This window comes from Scyliorhinus torazame, chromosome 1 (genome assembly GCF_047496885.1).
Source record: "Scyliorhinus torazame isolate Kashiwa2021f chromosome 1, sScyTor2.1, whole genome shotgun sequence".
NCBI classification, from domain to species: domain Eukaryota; kingdom Metazoa; phylum Chordata; class Chondrichthyes; order Carcharhiniformes; family Scyliorhinidae; genus Scyliorhinus; species Scyliorhinus torazame.
The window spans coordinates 183647539-183665708 of NC_092707.1; the positions used below are offsets into that span (position 1 = coordinate 183647539).

An 18170-nucleotide genomic window follows, 5' to 3' on the forward strand; every position below is an offset into this window, starting at 1 on the left:
CTGTAATGCGGTGTTGAAGCTTCCAGTGTTCAGGCAAGTTGTCCAGGCCTCACGGTCTGATTGGGATGCTGGCCAGTAATACCTGCCTGCAACAAGGCACATCTACCCACAGGAATCCACTTGGGAGCTGTGGAATACTCACATTACTAACATTGCCAATTTCCTATTAGCGATAGTCTTCAGCTCTGCGGCCAGGGGCCACTATGGTCGGTAGGGTTAAAGTGACCTTTGTCATATTACCACTGACAGGGCTCTGACCTGGAGGTGGTCGGTGGGACAGATAGACAAAAGTTGTAGTTGCCCCTGGCATGGGTACACATGATATACATAAACCGGGGTATGTCGGACCCGTGGGTGCAGAGTCCTCCACCCCCCCCCCCCTCCCCCCAGTCCAGTGTGAACCGGTTAGATAGCGGGAGTGTCCAAAATTGGGAACCTGATCGGGCGCCGGTCGGTTCCCAATCTAACCAACCCACTCCCATTGGCGAAACCCAGATCCCACCGCAGCGTGGCAAGAAACCAATAATCACCAATTAAGGCCAATCCCATCCCATTAATGGGAAGGACACCCTATCTAAAGGCCTTCTGTGATCTAATCGGCTTCCCAGCGAGAGGTCACGCGGGTCCCTTTTGGCACACCTATTTAAAAATATAAAGCTTGCAAAATGGCTGCTGTGGGGATCGAAGAAGGTGAGTAGCCATCTTGGAAACAGGCAGTTAGCCTGGGGGTACTGGAGCTGCTGTCCCAATGCTCGATTGGGGGGGGCGGTGGACAGACCTGGGGGGAGGGGGAAGGGGGAACCTCCGAGGGTGGACAGGCGTGGTCCCCTCTTTAAGCTCATCACCAGCAAAAGCAGAAGATCCCCTTCCTAATTTCACTCATTAAAGATCTGGCTGTGGGGACCTCTGTTGGGGGCATGTAGGAGGAGGTCGCACATTGAATGGCTCCTGCTCGAGGCTTGATTTTTTTCGAATTTAATGCCTGGTCCCAGGGGCAATTTTTGGTTAAATAAGTGCAGGAAGCCATAAGGAAGAAAGATGTCCAAAACCCAAAGGATATCTGCCGTGACGAAGGGGGCGAATGAAGGTTCGCCGTTGAGCGGAAAGATCGGTTCAGCAACTGGAAGGATGGCGGAGGCTGTGTCACTGGGTGGGGCACATTGTTCACGGCAGAAAAGATGACTGAGGTGATGGTTGTGGAACTTGAAAAACAGTTTGCAAAGCACATGGAGGTGATGAGGAAGGAGATGATGGCAGCATTGAAGGTGCTGGTGGAGGAGGCGATTGCCCCGGTGAACGCGACGGTGTCGAAGACATTGGTTGAGATGCGGGACCAGGGTGAGAAACTGAAGGGAGTGGAAGAGGCCTTGTCACAACACAGTGATCATCTCGCCTCGATGGGTGAGGAGCTGCAGAGGATGGTGGAGGCCAACAAGGGTCTGCGAGCCAAAGTAGAGACCTGGAAAACAGATCTAGGTGGCAAAATCTGATTCACCTGTGGAAGGAGCTGCGCTCCGAAAGCTAGTGATTCGAAACAAACCTGTTGGACTTTAACCTGGTGTTGGAAGATTTCTTACTCCTAAATCTGAGGATCCTGGGCCTGCCCGAAGGGGTGGAGGATCCGAGGCCGACGGAGTATTTTGCCAGGATGTTGGCAGAGCTGTTGGGGAAGGGGAAGATCACTCTCTGTACGAACTGCATCGGACTCATAGGGCGTGGAGGCCTAAACCAAAGGCAAATGAGACACCAAGTGAAGTGATTATTTGTTTCCGTAAGTACCGCGTGAAGGAGAAGGTACTGAGTTGGGCAAAGCAGAAGCGGGAGGTGCAGTGAGCTGAAGTTGGTATACGTATAGACCAGGACTTTACTGTGGAGTTGGCAAGGAGGCGGGCGGCCTTCAGTCATGTGAAGACGGCACTGTATAACAGCAGTGTGCGGTTCGGCATAGTGTACCCAGCTAAGTTGAGGGTGACCTACAACTCCAAAGACGTTTATTTTGAGATGGTGGAAGCGGCGGAGGCATTTGTGAAGGCAGAAGGACTGGGGCAGAAGTGAGAAATGGGACTGGGGATTGGTCTTGCTCTGAGGGTAGGGGGGTGGAGTGAGTGTACGGAGCTCTATTTTTCACTGCATGTTATATGTTCTAAATGAGTGGAAGTTGCCTATTTGGACAAGGTAAGAGTTGGGATTTTCTTTTGCAATGATGGTTCTTTGGGGTTTGTGTGTTTACACCGGGGTTGTGTGTTGAAGGGTTTTCTTTGTTTTCCTGTGACCGGGCGGGGTGGGGGGGGGGGGGGATTGGAGGGGAGTGAGGCCTGGGCAGGGGTCTCCACACTGGCCAGCTTCGGCTGGCCAGTGAACGGGAGTGTGGTGGGGGTGGTGCTGCGGCCATCAGAGCCTGGTAGAACAGGTTTCGATGGGCCTTGGAGGTGTGAAAGGTTGGGGGAGGGGACCGATACTGGGTAAGGTGATTGCGAGAGGAAGTGGATGGGAGAATTCTGGGAGTGAGGATGGGCTCGATGGTAACAATGGGAGAGTGCTGGCCAAGCACAGTGGGCAGGGCCTGGAATTATGAGGATGGTGGATAGGAGGAGAGGGAGGGCAGTGTTGAGAGACCCCGGGTTAGGATAGTTACATGGAATGTGAGGGGTTTGTTGGAGGGAGGTTTTTCAGGGCCATCTCGGGCGTAGCGCTCGTGAACTTGGAACTAGCGCCCCGGAAGCCTTTTTTCGGGGGGGTCGGACCGGCTCGGGAGGCAGACGGGTGCGGGGGCCTCGCTGATTGCCCGGAGGTAGGTCCTGTTGGAGTGGAGGTTAGCTTCTCCATCCTGTGACATGGTTTGGGGGGGGGGGCTACTTGAATTTCTTTGACTCTTGGGAAGGTGAAATCTCAGCTGAATGGGCTGAAGGAAGGGTTTCACAATTCATGGAGGCTGTTTATTTTTCACTTCCGAGAATTGGTTGCCATTGAACATTGTGGGGGGAAGGGAGGTTCGGTGGCATTGTTGTCTTTGGTTACGCTGTTTACGGATTGATTGTTAATTTGTTTTTTTTACCTGGAATGTATGGGTGGATGTTTAGGTCTCTATATTAAACGGGTGCGGTTTCAGTTTGGGAGATTGTTATTGTATTTGTTTTTGTTTGTTTTTTCTTCGATGAAAATATTGAAAATGAGGAGAATAAAAAGATTTTTAAAAAAAGGTCTGGCTGTATTTTTAGACTGTGCCTCCGAATATTTGACTGCCCGGCCAGTGGAAATAGTTTATTTCTGGCTGCCCTATCTATTCCCCTGGATATCTTGAAAACTTTGATCAAATCACCCTTTATATTTCAAAAGTCCAGGCAATACAATGCGAGGTTTTTGAACCTCATCTGGGAATTGATCCTTGATGTTCTAGTAAATGCATGCTGTACATCTTCAGTCCTATGTCTGATCTCTGATGATTTGGAGACTGCAACTCTTAGCCTAATATGTTTAAATTACCATTGAATACTTCAACTGTGGAAAAAAACGCCAAAAGTTCACAAATCTCCAGATTTCAGTTCATATCTAAAATATTGAATCAAATGTTCTGGTATCCGGATGGTCTGAATTTAATTTTCTTTGGACCGTTCCACAGTAGTAACCTAAATAGTTAGTTAGGAAATATTACAACAGATTAAAACTAAAACATCTGGATAACTACACAAATGAAGTTCCCATCAACCCTCCAATGCCAAATTCTGACTACTACCTGACATCCCCATGACACCCTGACTACTCCCCTGACAACTGGATTGCCCTCCTGACCAGACCCAACGGATCCACCCCCCCACCACATGGATCACGTGACTCTCCCTCCCAACATGACCCGACAACCAGCCTCAACCACCTGGCTCCTCCCCATGACCTAACTACACCTCCTGACCTGACCATGACTACTCTCGACTCAACATTGACCGGTTTCCTCCCACAAGTCCCAAAAGACCACCTGACTACCCTCCCATCCCCACCCAACTACCCAGTAGACCCTATTACTCTTCCTAACCCAACCCGGCTTCCCCTCAGACCTGACTAAGCACTCGCCCACTTACTCCTCAACCCACTCACATATTCATACACTCACTCATTCATCCACTCACTAACATTCAGATTAGACATTTATAATAATAATCTTTATTATTGTCACAAGTAGGCTTACTTTTACACAGCAATGAGGTTACTGTGAAAATCCCCTAGTCGCCACATTCCGGCGCCTGTTCGGGTACACTGAGACAATTCAGAATGTCCAATTCACCTAACAAGCACGCCTTTTGGGACTTGTGGGAGGAAACCGGGGTACCCGGAGGAAACCCATGCGGACACTGGGAGAACGTGCAGACTCTGCACAGGCAGTGACCCAAGCCGGGAATTGAATCCGGGTCCCTGGTGCTGTGTAGCAACCATGCTAACCACTGTGCCACCGTGCCGCCCATAACTTGTCATATGGCAACGGATGCTGTAAATGGGGGCCTGTCCGTCTTCCTCACTTCTATTCAGCTCCGAAGAAGTTTCCCCATGGATGCTGTGCTGCACATTTCTGTCAATGTTAGAATTGGAAGAAATGCGCAGCAATGTCGAGTCAGGGTATTTTGATCAAAGCAGGAACCTGATGACCATTGCAGCTGCTTGGAGGACACGGACCTCTGTGTTTTAACCTTTCCCAAACAATCACCAACACTCTCCATCCAACCTGCACGAGCTGTGGAGTCAATGTCTAAATTAATTGGATGTAGGCCTAATAGTTGCTTCTTAGCCAACTAAGTTGCAGATCCTGAACCAGCAGATCCTCTGCTCCATTCCATTTCACACACACTCATTGATCTCAGAAGTGACGTTGCTGAGTTATATCTTTTTTAAAAAAAATATGTTTTATTGAAAATTTTTTCCCAAACAACAATTTTTCCCCTCTTACAAAGCAAACGCAACAATAACAATACAGAAATTTTTAACAATACACAAGTAACAAAACCCCTTTATCTTTGACCTAAACTAAACTAAACCCCCCCCCCCCTTCCCCCTGGGTTGCTGCTGCTGGTCATCTGTCTTCCCTCTAACGTTCCCCTAGGTAGTCGAGAAATGGCTGCCACCGCCTGGTGAACCCTTGAGCCGATCCTCTCAGGGCAAACTTTATCTGCTCCAGTTTAATGAACCCCGCCATATCATTTACCCAGGCCTCCAGTCCGGGGGGTTTCGCCTCCTTCCACATGGGTAGGATCCTACGCCGGGCTACTAGGGACGCAAAGGCCACAACGTCGGCCTCTTTCGCCTCCTGCACTCCCGGCTCTTCCGCAACTCCAAATAGAGCTAACCCCCAGCCTGGTTTGACCCGGGCCTTCACCACCCGCAAAATCACTCATGTCACTCCCTTCCAATACCCTTCCAGTGCCGGGCACGCCCAAAACATATGTGCGTGGTTTGCCGGGCTCCCGCCACACCTCCCAGATTTGTCCTCCACTCCAAAGAACCTGCTCAATCTTGCTCCCGTTATGTGTGCTCTATGTAGCACCTTAAATTGAATCAGGCTAAGCCTGGCGCATGAGGAAGAGGAATTTACCCTGCTTAGGGCATCAGCCCACAGACCCTCCTCTATCTCCTCCCCTAGTTCTTCTTCCCACTTTCCTTTTAGTTCGCCCACCGATTCCTCCCCCTCTTCCCTCATCTCTCGGTAAATCTCTGACACCTTGCCCTCTCCGACCCACACCCCTGAAAGCACCCTGTCCTGTATCCCCTGTGTTGGGAGCAACGGAAATTTCCTCACCTGTTGTCTAGTAAACGCCCTCACCTGCATATATCTCAAGAAATTTCCCCGGGGCAACTTATACTTTTCCTCCAATGCTCCCAAGCTCGCAAAAGTCCCATCTATAAATAAATCTCCCACCCTCCTAATTCCCAACTGGTACCAGCTCTGAAATCCTCCATCCATTCTTCCTGGGGCGAACCTATGGTTGGTCCTGATTGGGGACCCCACCAGGGCTCCCCGCACCCCTCTCTGTCGCCTCCACTGTCCCCAGATATTCAATGTTGCCGCCACCACCGGGTTCGTGGTAAACTTTTTAGGTGAGATCGGTAGCGGCGCCGTCACCAGCGCCTCTAAACTCGTCCCTTTACAGGACTTTCTCTCCAGTCTTTTCCACGCCGCTCCCTCACCCTCCATCATCCATTTACGTATCATTGCCACATTGGCGGCCCAATAGTAATCGCCCAAGTTCGGTAGTGCCAATCCTCCTCTGTCCCTACTACGCTGAAGGAACCCCCTCCTTACTCTCGGAACTTTCCCTGCCCACACGAAGCTCGTGATGCTCCTGTCTATTTTATTAAAAAAGGTCTTGGTGATTAGTATAGGGAGACATTGAAATACAAATAAGAACCTCGGGAGGACCATCATCTTAATTGCTTGCACCCTGCCCGCCAGCGATAGAGGCTGCATGTCCCTGAGTTATATCTTTTGTGCCAGACTGTAACATGATTATTACAGAACAGAAGGACACTGGTCATGAAGATTTTTAATTTCAATGCAGATGTGTTGACTATGTTAATTATTTGTCTTTTCAGCATTACATGATGGCTAACATAAATACATCAGAGGAAATATCAATCACCATACAACAGATCAAGGAGGGCCCAAAAGCCAAACTACGAGAGCTCTGTAAACAATATGGTCTTCCAGTTTCAGGAACAAGGGTATACTTTCAAAGAGTTCTATGTCAAAGGCTTGGCATTGATCCAAAATCTGTCATTATTCAAAAACCCACCTCGCGTTCAAACAGCCACGGAGACTGTTGCAGTGTTGCTGGATGCCGGAGTCGTCGGGGCAAAGACACGCATATTCGGTGGTTCACAGTCATCAGGAAGAAAGGAAGTCACACTGCAGCCATAACAAAAGCAATCCAGCTTACAAGAGAAGGTTGGACACCAACCATGTATTCTCGGATTTGTGGCCAACATTTCTCTTGTGGGCAGCTGTCTTTTGTGCCAAGTTCTCCTGACTACATTCCGCATTTGCACATGGACTCTATAGCTAAAGCATCAACACCACACTCCACATTTTGGCTAAAAGACAGTTCAGAACAGGCCATGGACTTGACTAACAAGAGCAACATCAAAACCTCTTCAGCTCATGTTGCTGGCCCATCTCATCTCGATTTTACAAACCGGTATGCAAGTATGAATTCTTCAGTTAGAGCGTTACTTCTATCAACTCCTGAGGGTTCTCATCAGTCTGAAACACAGGAGGCAGAAAGCAAGGTATTGTGAAACTGTTGATATATTGGTAGAGTTGTTACAGCTGTTCTGGATGGGTTCAGCAGTATGCAACAGAATTGTATGAAGTTTGGTCCTTAATTCGTAAGCTCACAGTGTGTATTAGAATGATTGCTGTCACAGAACGTGTTCTCCTAATGATGGGATTTGGACACAATGGGGGTAATTTTAGTGACCCAAAATGATGGGGGATTGAGATTTTAGGGGGTTAAAAATGCAAAGATCTGAAACTGGATCCCAACACACCTCCAACACCCTCAACAATTACCCTTGAGGGGTAGAACCCTGAAGAGTATTGAAATTCAGAGAGATCTAGGTATCCAGGTCCACAGGTCACTGAAAGGGGCAACAAGGTGGAGAAGGTAGTCAAGAAGGCATATGGCATGCTTGCCTTCATTGGCTGGGGCATTGAGTATAAGAATTGGTAAGTCATGTTGCAGCTGTATAGAATCTTAGTTAGGCCACACTTGGAGTATAGTGTTCAATTCTGGTCGCCACACTACCAGAAGGATGTGGAGGCTTTAGAGAGGGTGCAGAAGAGATTTACCAGAATGTTGCCTGGTATGGAGGGCATTAGCTGTGAGGAGTGGTTGAATAAACTCTGTTTGTTCTCACTGGAGCAATGGAGGTTGAGGGGCGACGTGATAGAGGTCTACAAAATTATGAGGGGCATAGACAGAGTGGATAGTCAGAGGCTTTTCCCCAGGGTAGAGGGGTCAATTACTAGGGGGCATAAGTTTAAGGTGCGAGGGGCAAGGTTGAGAGGAGATGTACGAGGTAAGTTTTTTACACAGAGGGTAGTGGGTGCCTGGAACTCGCTGCCGGAGGAGGTGGTGGAAGCAAAGACGATAGTGACATTTAAGGGGCATCTTGACAAATACATAAGTAGGATGGGAATAGAGGGATACGGACCCAGGAAGTGTAGAAGATTGTAGTTTAGTTGGGCAGCATGGTCGGCACGGGCTTGGAGGGCCAAAGGGCCTGTTCCTGTGCTATACTTTTCTTTGTTCTTTGTTCTTTAACACCCCTAATTTGAAATGAAATGGTGGGGGTGAGTGTGTGGTGATGGTTGAGATGATTAACCTGCTCCCAGGAGTCAGGTTCATCTCTAAAATATTTTAACGAGGTTGTGTGCCTCCAACTTAACAAGTGTTACTTTGTTACCTGCGGACTGGTTTTCCAGGAGTTAAGAATTACCCATTAGCTGAAGAGAGGCAAGAAGGGTAGGATCCATCAGCTAAGAGACTATTATTTGTCAGCGAGGAGGAACCTGCCTGCTTCCTTCCAGCCTACCAAGCTTATCTGTTTATTCCCTCTCATATTGGACCACCTAACCACCCCCCCCAAACTGTGATTGGACCGATCCGTCCCATGATCAAATTGATTCCCCACTCCTCTGTAAATTTACTCTCCCTCTCAGTTCGGAACTTCTCCCATTCCTCTCCTCAGCTCCACCAGCTGATTGGGCCTCCTATGCCCAATCTGCAAACACATCTCTGATCGGTAACTCCTTCGCCAACATCCATGTATCTGGCAACCTTTCTCTCACCATGGACAACCCCATCCGCCATGTTCAAGATCCCCCCCCACCACCACCACCACCACTACCATGTCTTATTTATGTCTGCTCTGCTCCCTTTCTATCTGGCTGGCTGCAGCCAGGAAACGGATGCAAAAGGTTTCAAATATATGTGCTGCCATTAAGTTCAGCACGATCACTGGGAAATCTGCACTTTCCAGGCTCCATGCTGCCAAATGTCCCCCCCCTCTCTCCAGCCATCTCAGTTGGTGTAGGGACTGTTGCTGTGACAGAGTTTCTAGATTTGTACTGTGTCTCAGCCATGCAAGAAGGCCTTGAACCTGACATTGGCAGAATACTTTACCTTTTTCCATCTTCCACTTTTATGGAGGAAAAAATGTGTCAAAGCCAAAATCAAGGCTAAACTTTACCAATCTGATTGACTGCACTGGTTACTCATCAGGGCAGCTACCAGTGACGTCAACATTTCTGGTTAAAATGGGGAGAAGGAAAGGAGAATATTAGCGTAGGTTCTAACTTGTGAAGCCTTATTTCTTCAGAAGAGTTGAAATGGTGAACTTTGCGTTCTGTGGAATTGTGATTGGGTTTGTATCTGCGACTTCAAACTTCTTTATTCTTTCCTTCCTCCTCCACCAATTTTTACCACTTCCAGATTTGCTTCATCTTCTTTCTAAATCTTTTTAAACTTGTTGATGTCCTACATTATCATACACTTTGCCTCATTACCACGATGTCTCAATGTTATTTTAAAAAGCCACACAGAAAGAGTTACATCATTAAAGAACAAAATCAGCTGCACTTATGTACCATGACGTGCTTCAGAGTAGAAGAAAGGAACAGATTGCGATCTATTGTGGAGAAGTTAACATGGGCAACGAAAGGTTTGGTTCGAAGTGATGAGTTGTAAGCAGGCTTTCAAAGACTGGATGCGGACCGCAAACTGGGAGAGTTTTAGAAAGGACGTTGCAAAGAATAATGCTGATTTAGATTTATTGTCATGTGTACCGAGGTACAGTGAAAAGAATTGTTCTGCGAGTAGTCCAGGCAGATCATTCCATGCAGGAAAACTTAGAACATACGATAAATACACAATGTAAGTGCAGACACTGTAAATGAAGGAACTGTCACCAATGATGAAAAGGCGAGAAGGGGATGTACACAAGATCAGTATCAGAAAACCAGAGAGGCCAGCCTGGGCACAGCAGTTTGCACAGGTAGGGAGGGTGTGAGCTTGGAGGATATTAAGATGCATGTCAAGGATTTTAAGTGTAGTGTGCAAGAAAATTATGTTATCATGGATAGGAGCGATGGAGAAAGTAATATTTCAGGTGGGCTCATATGGGGGCACCCATGTTATTGAGAAATTGAAATTAGTGGAGGTGACTGTCAGGAGCCTGGCAAGGAAATTATTGGATGTGGCTGGAACAAAATCATGAATAAAGATTCAGTGGCAGTGAGATTGGGACAGAGACAAGCAAATTGTAAAGGTGGAAGTAAATGATTCTGGGGCTGGATTGGAAATAGGGGGTTAAAGTGTAGCTCTTGAGTTGAGCGAGATGCAGTGTCAGTGCCAAGGAATTGGAGATTTTGGGAGTGGTGGGAAACAATGGCTTCAGTACTTAACTAAAAAAAAATTTGGCTCCACAATAACATACATGCAGACTGACAGAGGTGGAGAGATACAGCGGGTCGTTATTAGCATACGTAGAGAAGCTGCCCCTGGTTTATGCAGGACAGTTTTCTAAGAGATAGTCGATCGGTACTTTTCCGGAGAGAATAAAATGAATGTCTTTATTGCCTGCGAAATATTCCAGAATGAGTTTCAGCCTATAGAAGGGAAAAGATAGATAACATCAGAGAACATAAGGATGCACAGCAGAGAAACAGGCCATTCAGCCTAATTAGTCCACTCCGGTGTTTATGCTCCACTCAAGCCTCCTTCCATCTTGCTTCATCTAAATTTACCATTGTAATCCTCTAATCCCTTCTCCCTTGAATGCTTGTCTAGCTTCCGCTAAAATGCACCTGTGCTATTCATCTTAACAACTCTCCGTGGTAGCACGCTCTACAATCTTACTACTGTTCGACAAATATGTTTCTTTTGAATTCACTGTTGGATTTCTTGGTGACCATCTTATATTAATGGCCTTTATTTATGTTGGACCCGGCGGGGGGTCGGAGAATCTCGCCCAATGTTCCTACTTTTTAAAATCCATTTCTCCAGAAATAAAACCTTGCACTTTGTTGGCATTTTTATGGCCATGCAAACCTGTGCCACAATATCTAGTGATCGGTATATTTGTACTCTCAAACTCCTTATATCCTTCTAGCCCACTTGGACTTGTACCTTCCAAGGAATAAGTGACCTCCCTATTCCAACCAAAATGTATCACCCAGCAGTTTTGTGTCGAGCTTAATTTGCCTCTTATTTGCTCTCAAAATTAAAGCTTTTTAAGAGCTAATGCTCATAGTAACATTATTGAGGATCACCAAGTTCATTTGGAGACATGCTTTTGTGCAATGCTGCCATTTGTGCACTGTGGTTTGCCATAGTCCTCCTATGACCTCTTGGGTAAAACTAAGGCTCCGGGCAAAAGCCATTTTTATCCACTACATGGAACATGGTCTTAGAATTAGGTTTCAAACCCATGCCTTCTGTCAGAGACCAGAATATTCAAAGGATCTGGATAAAGCTTGGAAGAGATCTCGGGCTGGAGTCTCCCAAAATGGGGCTATGTCCCCACGCCGGCTTAAAAACGCTGGCATTGCACTCCCCAGTTTCCTGCAAAAAATAAAAGGTTACCTTCTGGGGGCTAGCAGGGTCCCGGGGAGCTTGACGCAGTTTTGGCTGCGGATACGGGCCCCCGCACTTCCGGTTCCGAGTCCTCGCATGCGCACGATGGTGGCCTCCAGCGGCCGCGCCGAGCGCCATGGTGGACTCGGACCCCTCCGATTGTCCGCACGCCGCTGCATCGGACCGGCCCGATCACTGCCCGGCCACCCATAAGTGCTCAATCCTCCGCCCCCACCACCAGGGCGGCCGCGGACTGAATTCCGACTGGCCATACCACACCACATTAGTTCCACGCTGTCGGTAACACGGCTGGTCGGGAGCGGAGTATCGCTGGGAGGGCCTCTGGCAATGGCCGCGCGGCGTAATTCACGGACGCGCGATTATCCGGGGCCCATTGTGCGGTGCTGCGGAGAATCCAGCCCCTCGTGTAAATTTCCAAGACAAAGATCTTCACCACACTAGATGTGAAAGTTAGGTACTGGCCCGTGAGTTTGGATGAAAGTAACAGTTTTCTGGTTATCTTTTGGATGCTTATTGTGAGGTATAGATGGTTGCGCATATCGATTGGCATTTCTGCTGCTCTGGAAGAGCATCAGCGCAGACAGCATGAGATAGTCAATGACATAGGTCATGTGTTGACAGTGAAAGGACTTCACCGTCATCCTGATAAGGTGCAAATTGTAGGAGAAATGAAGCAACTAACAGATGTGAAGGCAGTGCAACGATATGTTGGATTTGTGAACTACCTAGCAAAGTTTTTTGCCCAATTTGTCATCATAGTGAATATCTACACAAGCGCAAGAAGCAATCGTGTGACATGTTCTGGAAGCCATCGACCCAGCAGAGATATTGAATTTGCCAAGAGAAGCATCTTGCTCAGATCAAGCAAACTACACAATTAGGTGCAACTCTCCCAGTGCTACGGGAAGTTGTGATGAAAGGCTGACCTGAAACCATTAAGGACACATCGGTTGCTATGAGAGGATTGACCACATATATAAATGGATTGATTGTCCCAGACAGCAACTTGTACAAAGGAACTAGAGTCATTATCCTGAAAGTGATGAGAAGGGAGATGCTGAAGCATAGCCACACAAAAGGAATTAAGCCTGGTCTGAGAACGGCAAGTGAAGTGCTTTACTGTCCAAACATGTACATTAAGATTAAGAAACACACCAGTCAAGAGATGCTTGTAATGTGCATCAAGCTAAGCAACCTAAAGAGCCATTCATGACACCCAGAGAGACCATGGATGACGTTTGGAGCAGATGTTTTCACTCTCTTTGGAACTGACTATCTCATCACTGTCGCCTACTATTCAAACTGGGAATTAGGCAGGCTGATGTCAATAAGGTTATAGAATGCCTGAAAGCACACTTCAGTCATCATGTCACTTCTGACGTTGTGATGATTAACAATTGCCCTCAGTTTATGAGTGAAGAATTCAGACATTAATGAATACTGGAAAATTCAGCACTAAACATCATCTCCACACTATCCATCGACAAACGGAAAGGCTGAGGCAGCAGTCCAAATTGCCCAAAGGATGATCAAAGAATTGAGCAGATCCAGCACTGGTGTGCCCAAGGTGTTCGTGGAGTGGAGAAACATACCGACTGATGGCATGGAAAGTAGTCCAGTTCAGCGACCAATGTCACACGACACACAAGCCACTGTTCCAATAGCTAAAAAAAACGACTGAAACCAGCAAGTAGTAACAGGATTGAGTGACACAATCCAAGTGAAAGGACAGAAAGTCAAATTTCAGTTTGATAAAGCTGCCAAAACATTGCCAGAGTTGAGAGTTGGAAAGTCAGTCAAAATCAAAATTTTCAGCACACTCCTCAAAAATCAGCCCATTTGGCAACTTGGAACCAATGTAAGTCATTTGCCACCTCAATCGTACACAGTGAAAGTGAACGACAAGATATATAATCGCAACCACAAACACATACATCCAACAGAAGAAACCGCTCCTTCACAACTGACAGCTGATGAGCAAGTGCTGATTTTTGCTGGAACAAAGAACTGAATGATCATCAGCCCCAGAGACCAACTGCTCCTCAACAAATACAACAGATCAGGAACAACACTCACTGCTGCAACAACATTCCCCAGAGAGGCAATGTCACCACAGGAACCAGCACACACCAGTTGAACAATCAACAATAATCCACATGCATATCATTAGAAAGACCTGATGCTTTAAAGATTATAACTGGGTCTTTCCGGTTCCACTTTCAAATGGGATCAGCAATTTCCACCCAAAGTCTATGGACTTTGGTGGACTCTCCAAATTTTCCGTCCTGACCATAACGGTAGGGACTGGGACATCCTGGCCTATGAATGACAGAACAAACAGTTTCCTGTTCGCAGAATCACATAATTGTTCTGGTGCAGAAGGAGGCCATTTGGCCCATTGTGTCTGCACTGGCTCTCCAAATGAGGAACATGACTTAGTCTCATTTCCCTGCCTTTCCCCATATGCTTGCACATTGTTTCTATTCAAGTAACCATCTAATGCCCTCTTGAATGCCTTGATTGACCCGCCCCCCCACCACACTTCCAGGGAGTGCATTCCAAACCTGAACCACTCGCTATGTGAAAAATATTTTTCTCACATCACATTTGCTTCTTTTGCAAATTACTTTTAATCTGTGTCCTCTCATTCTTGATCCTTTTCTGAGTGGGAACAGTTTCTCCCCCATCTACTCTGTCCAGCTCCCTCATAATTTTGAACATCTCTATCAAATCTCCTCTTAGCCTTCTCTCCAACAAGAAGGTCCCAAGCCTCTCCAATCTATCCTCATAACTGAAGTTTCTCATCCCTGGAACCATTCTTGTAAACTCTTCTGCACTCTCTCAAATGTGTTCACATCCTTTCTATAGTGTGGCGCCCAGAATTGTACAGAATATTCCAGCTGAATTCTAACTCGTGTCTTGTATAGGTTCAGCATAACCTCCTTGTTCTTGCAATCTATGTCCCTATCAATAAATCACAGAATACTATGCCTTGCCCCCTTCAATGATCTATGCACACATACACCCAGGTCCCTCTGCTCCTGCACGTCTTTAAGAATTTTACCCCATATTTTATATTGTCCCTCCCAGTTCTTCCATCTCTTCACACTTTTCCACATTAAACTGCATTTGCCACCTATTTGCCCACTCCATCAACTTTGAAACTGTACCCTGCATATCAAGACTTAGATCACTAATATATTATTATATCAGGAAAAGCCTGAAAAATATCCATTGACCATTACTCTCTGTTTCCTATTATTCAGTCAATTGCATATCCACATTGCAACTGTTCCTTTTATTCAATCAGCTATAACTTTTCTCACAGGTTTGTTGTGTGGCACTGTATTGGATGCCCTCTGAAAGTCCATGTACACCACAACAGCATTGCCCTCATCGACCCTTTCTGTTATGTCCTCAAAAAATTCCAAGAATTTAGTTAAACAAGCCTTCCCCTTTAGAAATCCATGCTGGCTCTTCCTACTCAACCACATCTCTCAATATGATTACTAAGTCTATCCCAAATAATTGTTTCCAGAAGCTTACCCAACACTCAAGTTAAACTAACCTCAGCTGGGCTTATCCTTGCAACCTTTTTTGAACAAGAGCATAACATTTGCAATTCTCAAGTCCTATGGCACCTTCTAGATCTAGAGAAGACTGAAAGATTACGGCCAGCGTCCCTGCATTTTCAATTCTCATTCCCTAAAATATTCATGTCATCCGGTCCTGGTGCCTTGTCAAATTTCAGTACTGACGGTCTGAACCACACATCCTCTTTATTAATTGTTAACCCATCTAGGAACCGATTTTCCTCTTTTGTCATCATGTCCTGGGTCGCAGCTAGCTCATAGGGAAAGACTGGTGCAATGTACTCATTTAATACCTCAGCCATGCCCCAGCTTCAACGTGTAAGTTTCCTTTTAGGTCCCTAATCAGCCCTACTCCTCCTTTTGCCACCCTTTTACTATTTCAAACCCTGGAGAAGACTTTGGGATTCCACTTTATGTTGGATGCCAATCTTTTCTCATAATCTCTATTTCCTTCTCTAATGTGTTTTATCACCACCCTTTTGACTTGGTTCTCAAGTGTATTTTCTATCTGACACCTGTCACAAGCACATTTTTCTTCCTCATCTTAATTTCTATCTCCTTTTTCATCAAGGAAGCTCTGTATATGTTTGCCTTACCTTTCCCTTGACTGATAACCGGGGAAAGAGTAGGGCTCATTAGGGAGAAATCTGTGGGTGGACCCAGATGACTTTGGTAGGGTGTTGATTGAATACTTCACATCTGTCTTCACCCAAGAGGATGAGGAGGTCGATATGGAACTCAGGGAGAGAGACTGTGAGGTTCTTGAACAAATTGTCATAGGAAGTGACAAGGTGTTGGAGGTGTTGGCAGTCTTAAAAGTGGACAAATCTCTAGGTCTTGATGAATTGTGAAAGATGCTATGGGAGGCGAGGAGGAGATTGCAGAGGCCCTGACCCAAGTTGTTAATTCCTCTCTGTCTCAGGAGAGTTGCCAGAGGACTGGAGAACTTCTAATCTGGTCCCACTATTTAAGAAAGGTTGCAGAGATAAACCAGGGAACTACAGACCAGTGAGTCTCACGTCTATTGAAGGAAATTCTGAAGGAAAGAATCGGTCTCAACTTGGAGAGGCAAGGTTTGATCAGGAATAGTCAGCATGGCTTTGTCAGAGTGAGGTCATGACTAACACATTTGATTGAATGTTTTGAGCATGTGACCAGGTGTGTAGATGAGGGTAGTGTAGTTGATGCAGGTTATATGGATTTCAGCAAAGCCTTTGACAAGGTCCCACATGGGAGAGTTATAAAGAAGGTAAATGCACAGGGTAACTTGATAAGGTGGATTCAAAATTGGATCAGTTGTAGGAGACAACAGGTGATAACAGGTAGCTGCTTTAGTGACTGGAAACCAGTGTCCAGTGGTGCACTACAGAGATCTGTTTCCCCTATTGTTTGTCATTTATATAAAGAACATAGATGTCTCTGTGGGGTGTAGGACCAGTACGTTTGCAGATGACACAAAGATTGGCCAGGTGGTTAACAGTGAAATTGAGTGTCTTGGGTGATTAAATGGGCAGAAAAGTGCCAGAAGAAATTAAACCCTGAAAATTGTGAGGTGATACGCTTTGAAAGAGTAAGTTGACAAGGAAATATTCAATGAATGGCCTGACATTGGGAAGTTGCAAGGAATAAAGGGACCTTGTCGTGTTTGTCCATTAATCTCTGAAGGCAGAAGGGCAGGTTAATAGAGTGGTGAAAAAAGCGTATGGGACACTTGCTTTTATCAATTAGACCATAAAACATAGGAGCAGAATTAGGCAACTCAGCCCATCAAGTCTGCTCCGCCATTCAATCATGGCTGATATTATTCTCATCCCCATTCTCCTGCCTTTTCCCCATAATCCCAGATCCCCTTTATTAATCAAGAACCTATCTATTTCTGTCTTAAACATACTCAGTGATTTGACCTCCACAGCCTTCTGTGGCAAAGTGTTCCACAGATTCACCATCCTCTGGCTGAAGAAAATCCTCCTCATCTCTGCTTTAAAGGATCGTCCTTTTAGTCTGAGATGGTGTCCTCTGGTTCTAGCCAAGTGGAAACATCCTCTCCACGTCCACTCTATCCAGTCCTCGCAGTATCCCGAAAGTTTCAATAAGATCCCCCTTCATCCTTCTAAACTCCAAAGAGTACAGACCCAGAGTCCTCAACCGTTCAAAATACGACAAACTCTTCATTCCAGGGATCATTCTTGTGAACCTCCTCTGGACCCTTTCCAAGGCCAGCACATCGTTTCTTGGATACGGGGCCCAAAACTGCTCACAACACTCCAAATAGGGTCTCAACAGAGCCCAATACAGCCTCAGAAGTACATGCCAGCTCTTGTATTCTCGCCCTCTTGCCATGAATGTCAATCCAGCAATTGTCTTCCTAACTACCAACTGAACCTGCACGTTAACCTTAAGAGAATTCTTGAACGAGGTCTCCCAAGTCCCTTTGTGCTTCTGATTTCTTGAGCATTTCTCCATTTTGAAAATAGTCTATGCCTAAATTCCTCCTTCCAAAGTGCATAACCTCACACTTTTCCACATTGTATTCCATCTGCCACTTCTTTGCCCACTCTCCGAGCCCATTCAAGTCCTTCTACAGCCCCCCTGCTTCCTCAATACTACCTGTCCCACTCCATATCTTTGTATCATCCGCAAACGTGGCAACAGTGCCTTCAGTTCCTTCTTCCAAATAGTTCACGTATATTGTGAAACGTTGTGGTCCCAGCACCGACCCCTGAGGCACACCACTAGTCACTGGCTGCCATCCTGAAAAAGACCTCATTGTCCCCAGTCTCTGCCTTCTGCCAGTCAGCCAATCCTCTATCCATGCCAGGATCTTGCCCTTAACACCATTGGCTCTTTACTTATTTAACAATTTCCTATGCGGCACCTTGTCAAATCCATCTGAAAATCTAAATAATCACTTTGACTGGTTCTCCTTTGTCCAACTTCCTTG

The 18170-nt window shown here is 46.3% G+C and overlaps 1 protein-coding gene across 4 annotated transcripts in view; it reads left to right on the forward strand.

The window, feature by feature from the left end:
* LOC140418151 (zinc finger MYM-type protein 4-like) overlaps positions 1–18170 on the forward strand; it is a 397827-nt gene that overhangs the window by 24025 nt on the left and 355632 nt on the right. For all 4 annotated transcript variants that reach the window (XM_072501573.1, XM_072501589.1, XM_072501581.1 and 1 more), the window contains exon 2: positions 6574–7266. In XM_072501573.1, coding sequence (XP_072357674.1) covers positions 6580–7266 — 687 coding nt within the window. In that variant the 5' untranslated portion in view covers positions 6574–6579. The remainder of the gene's footprint in view (positions 1–6573; positions 7267–18170) is intronic.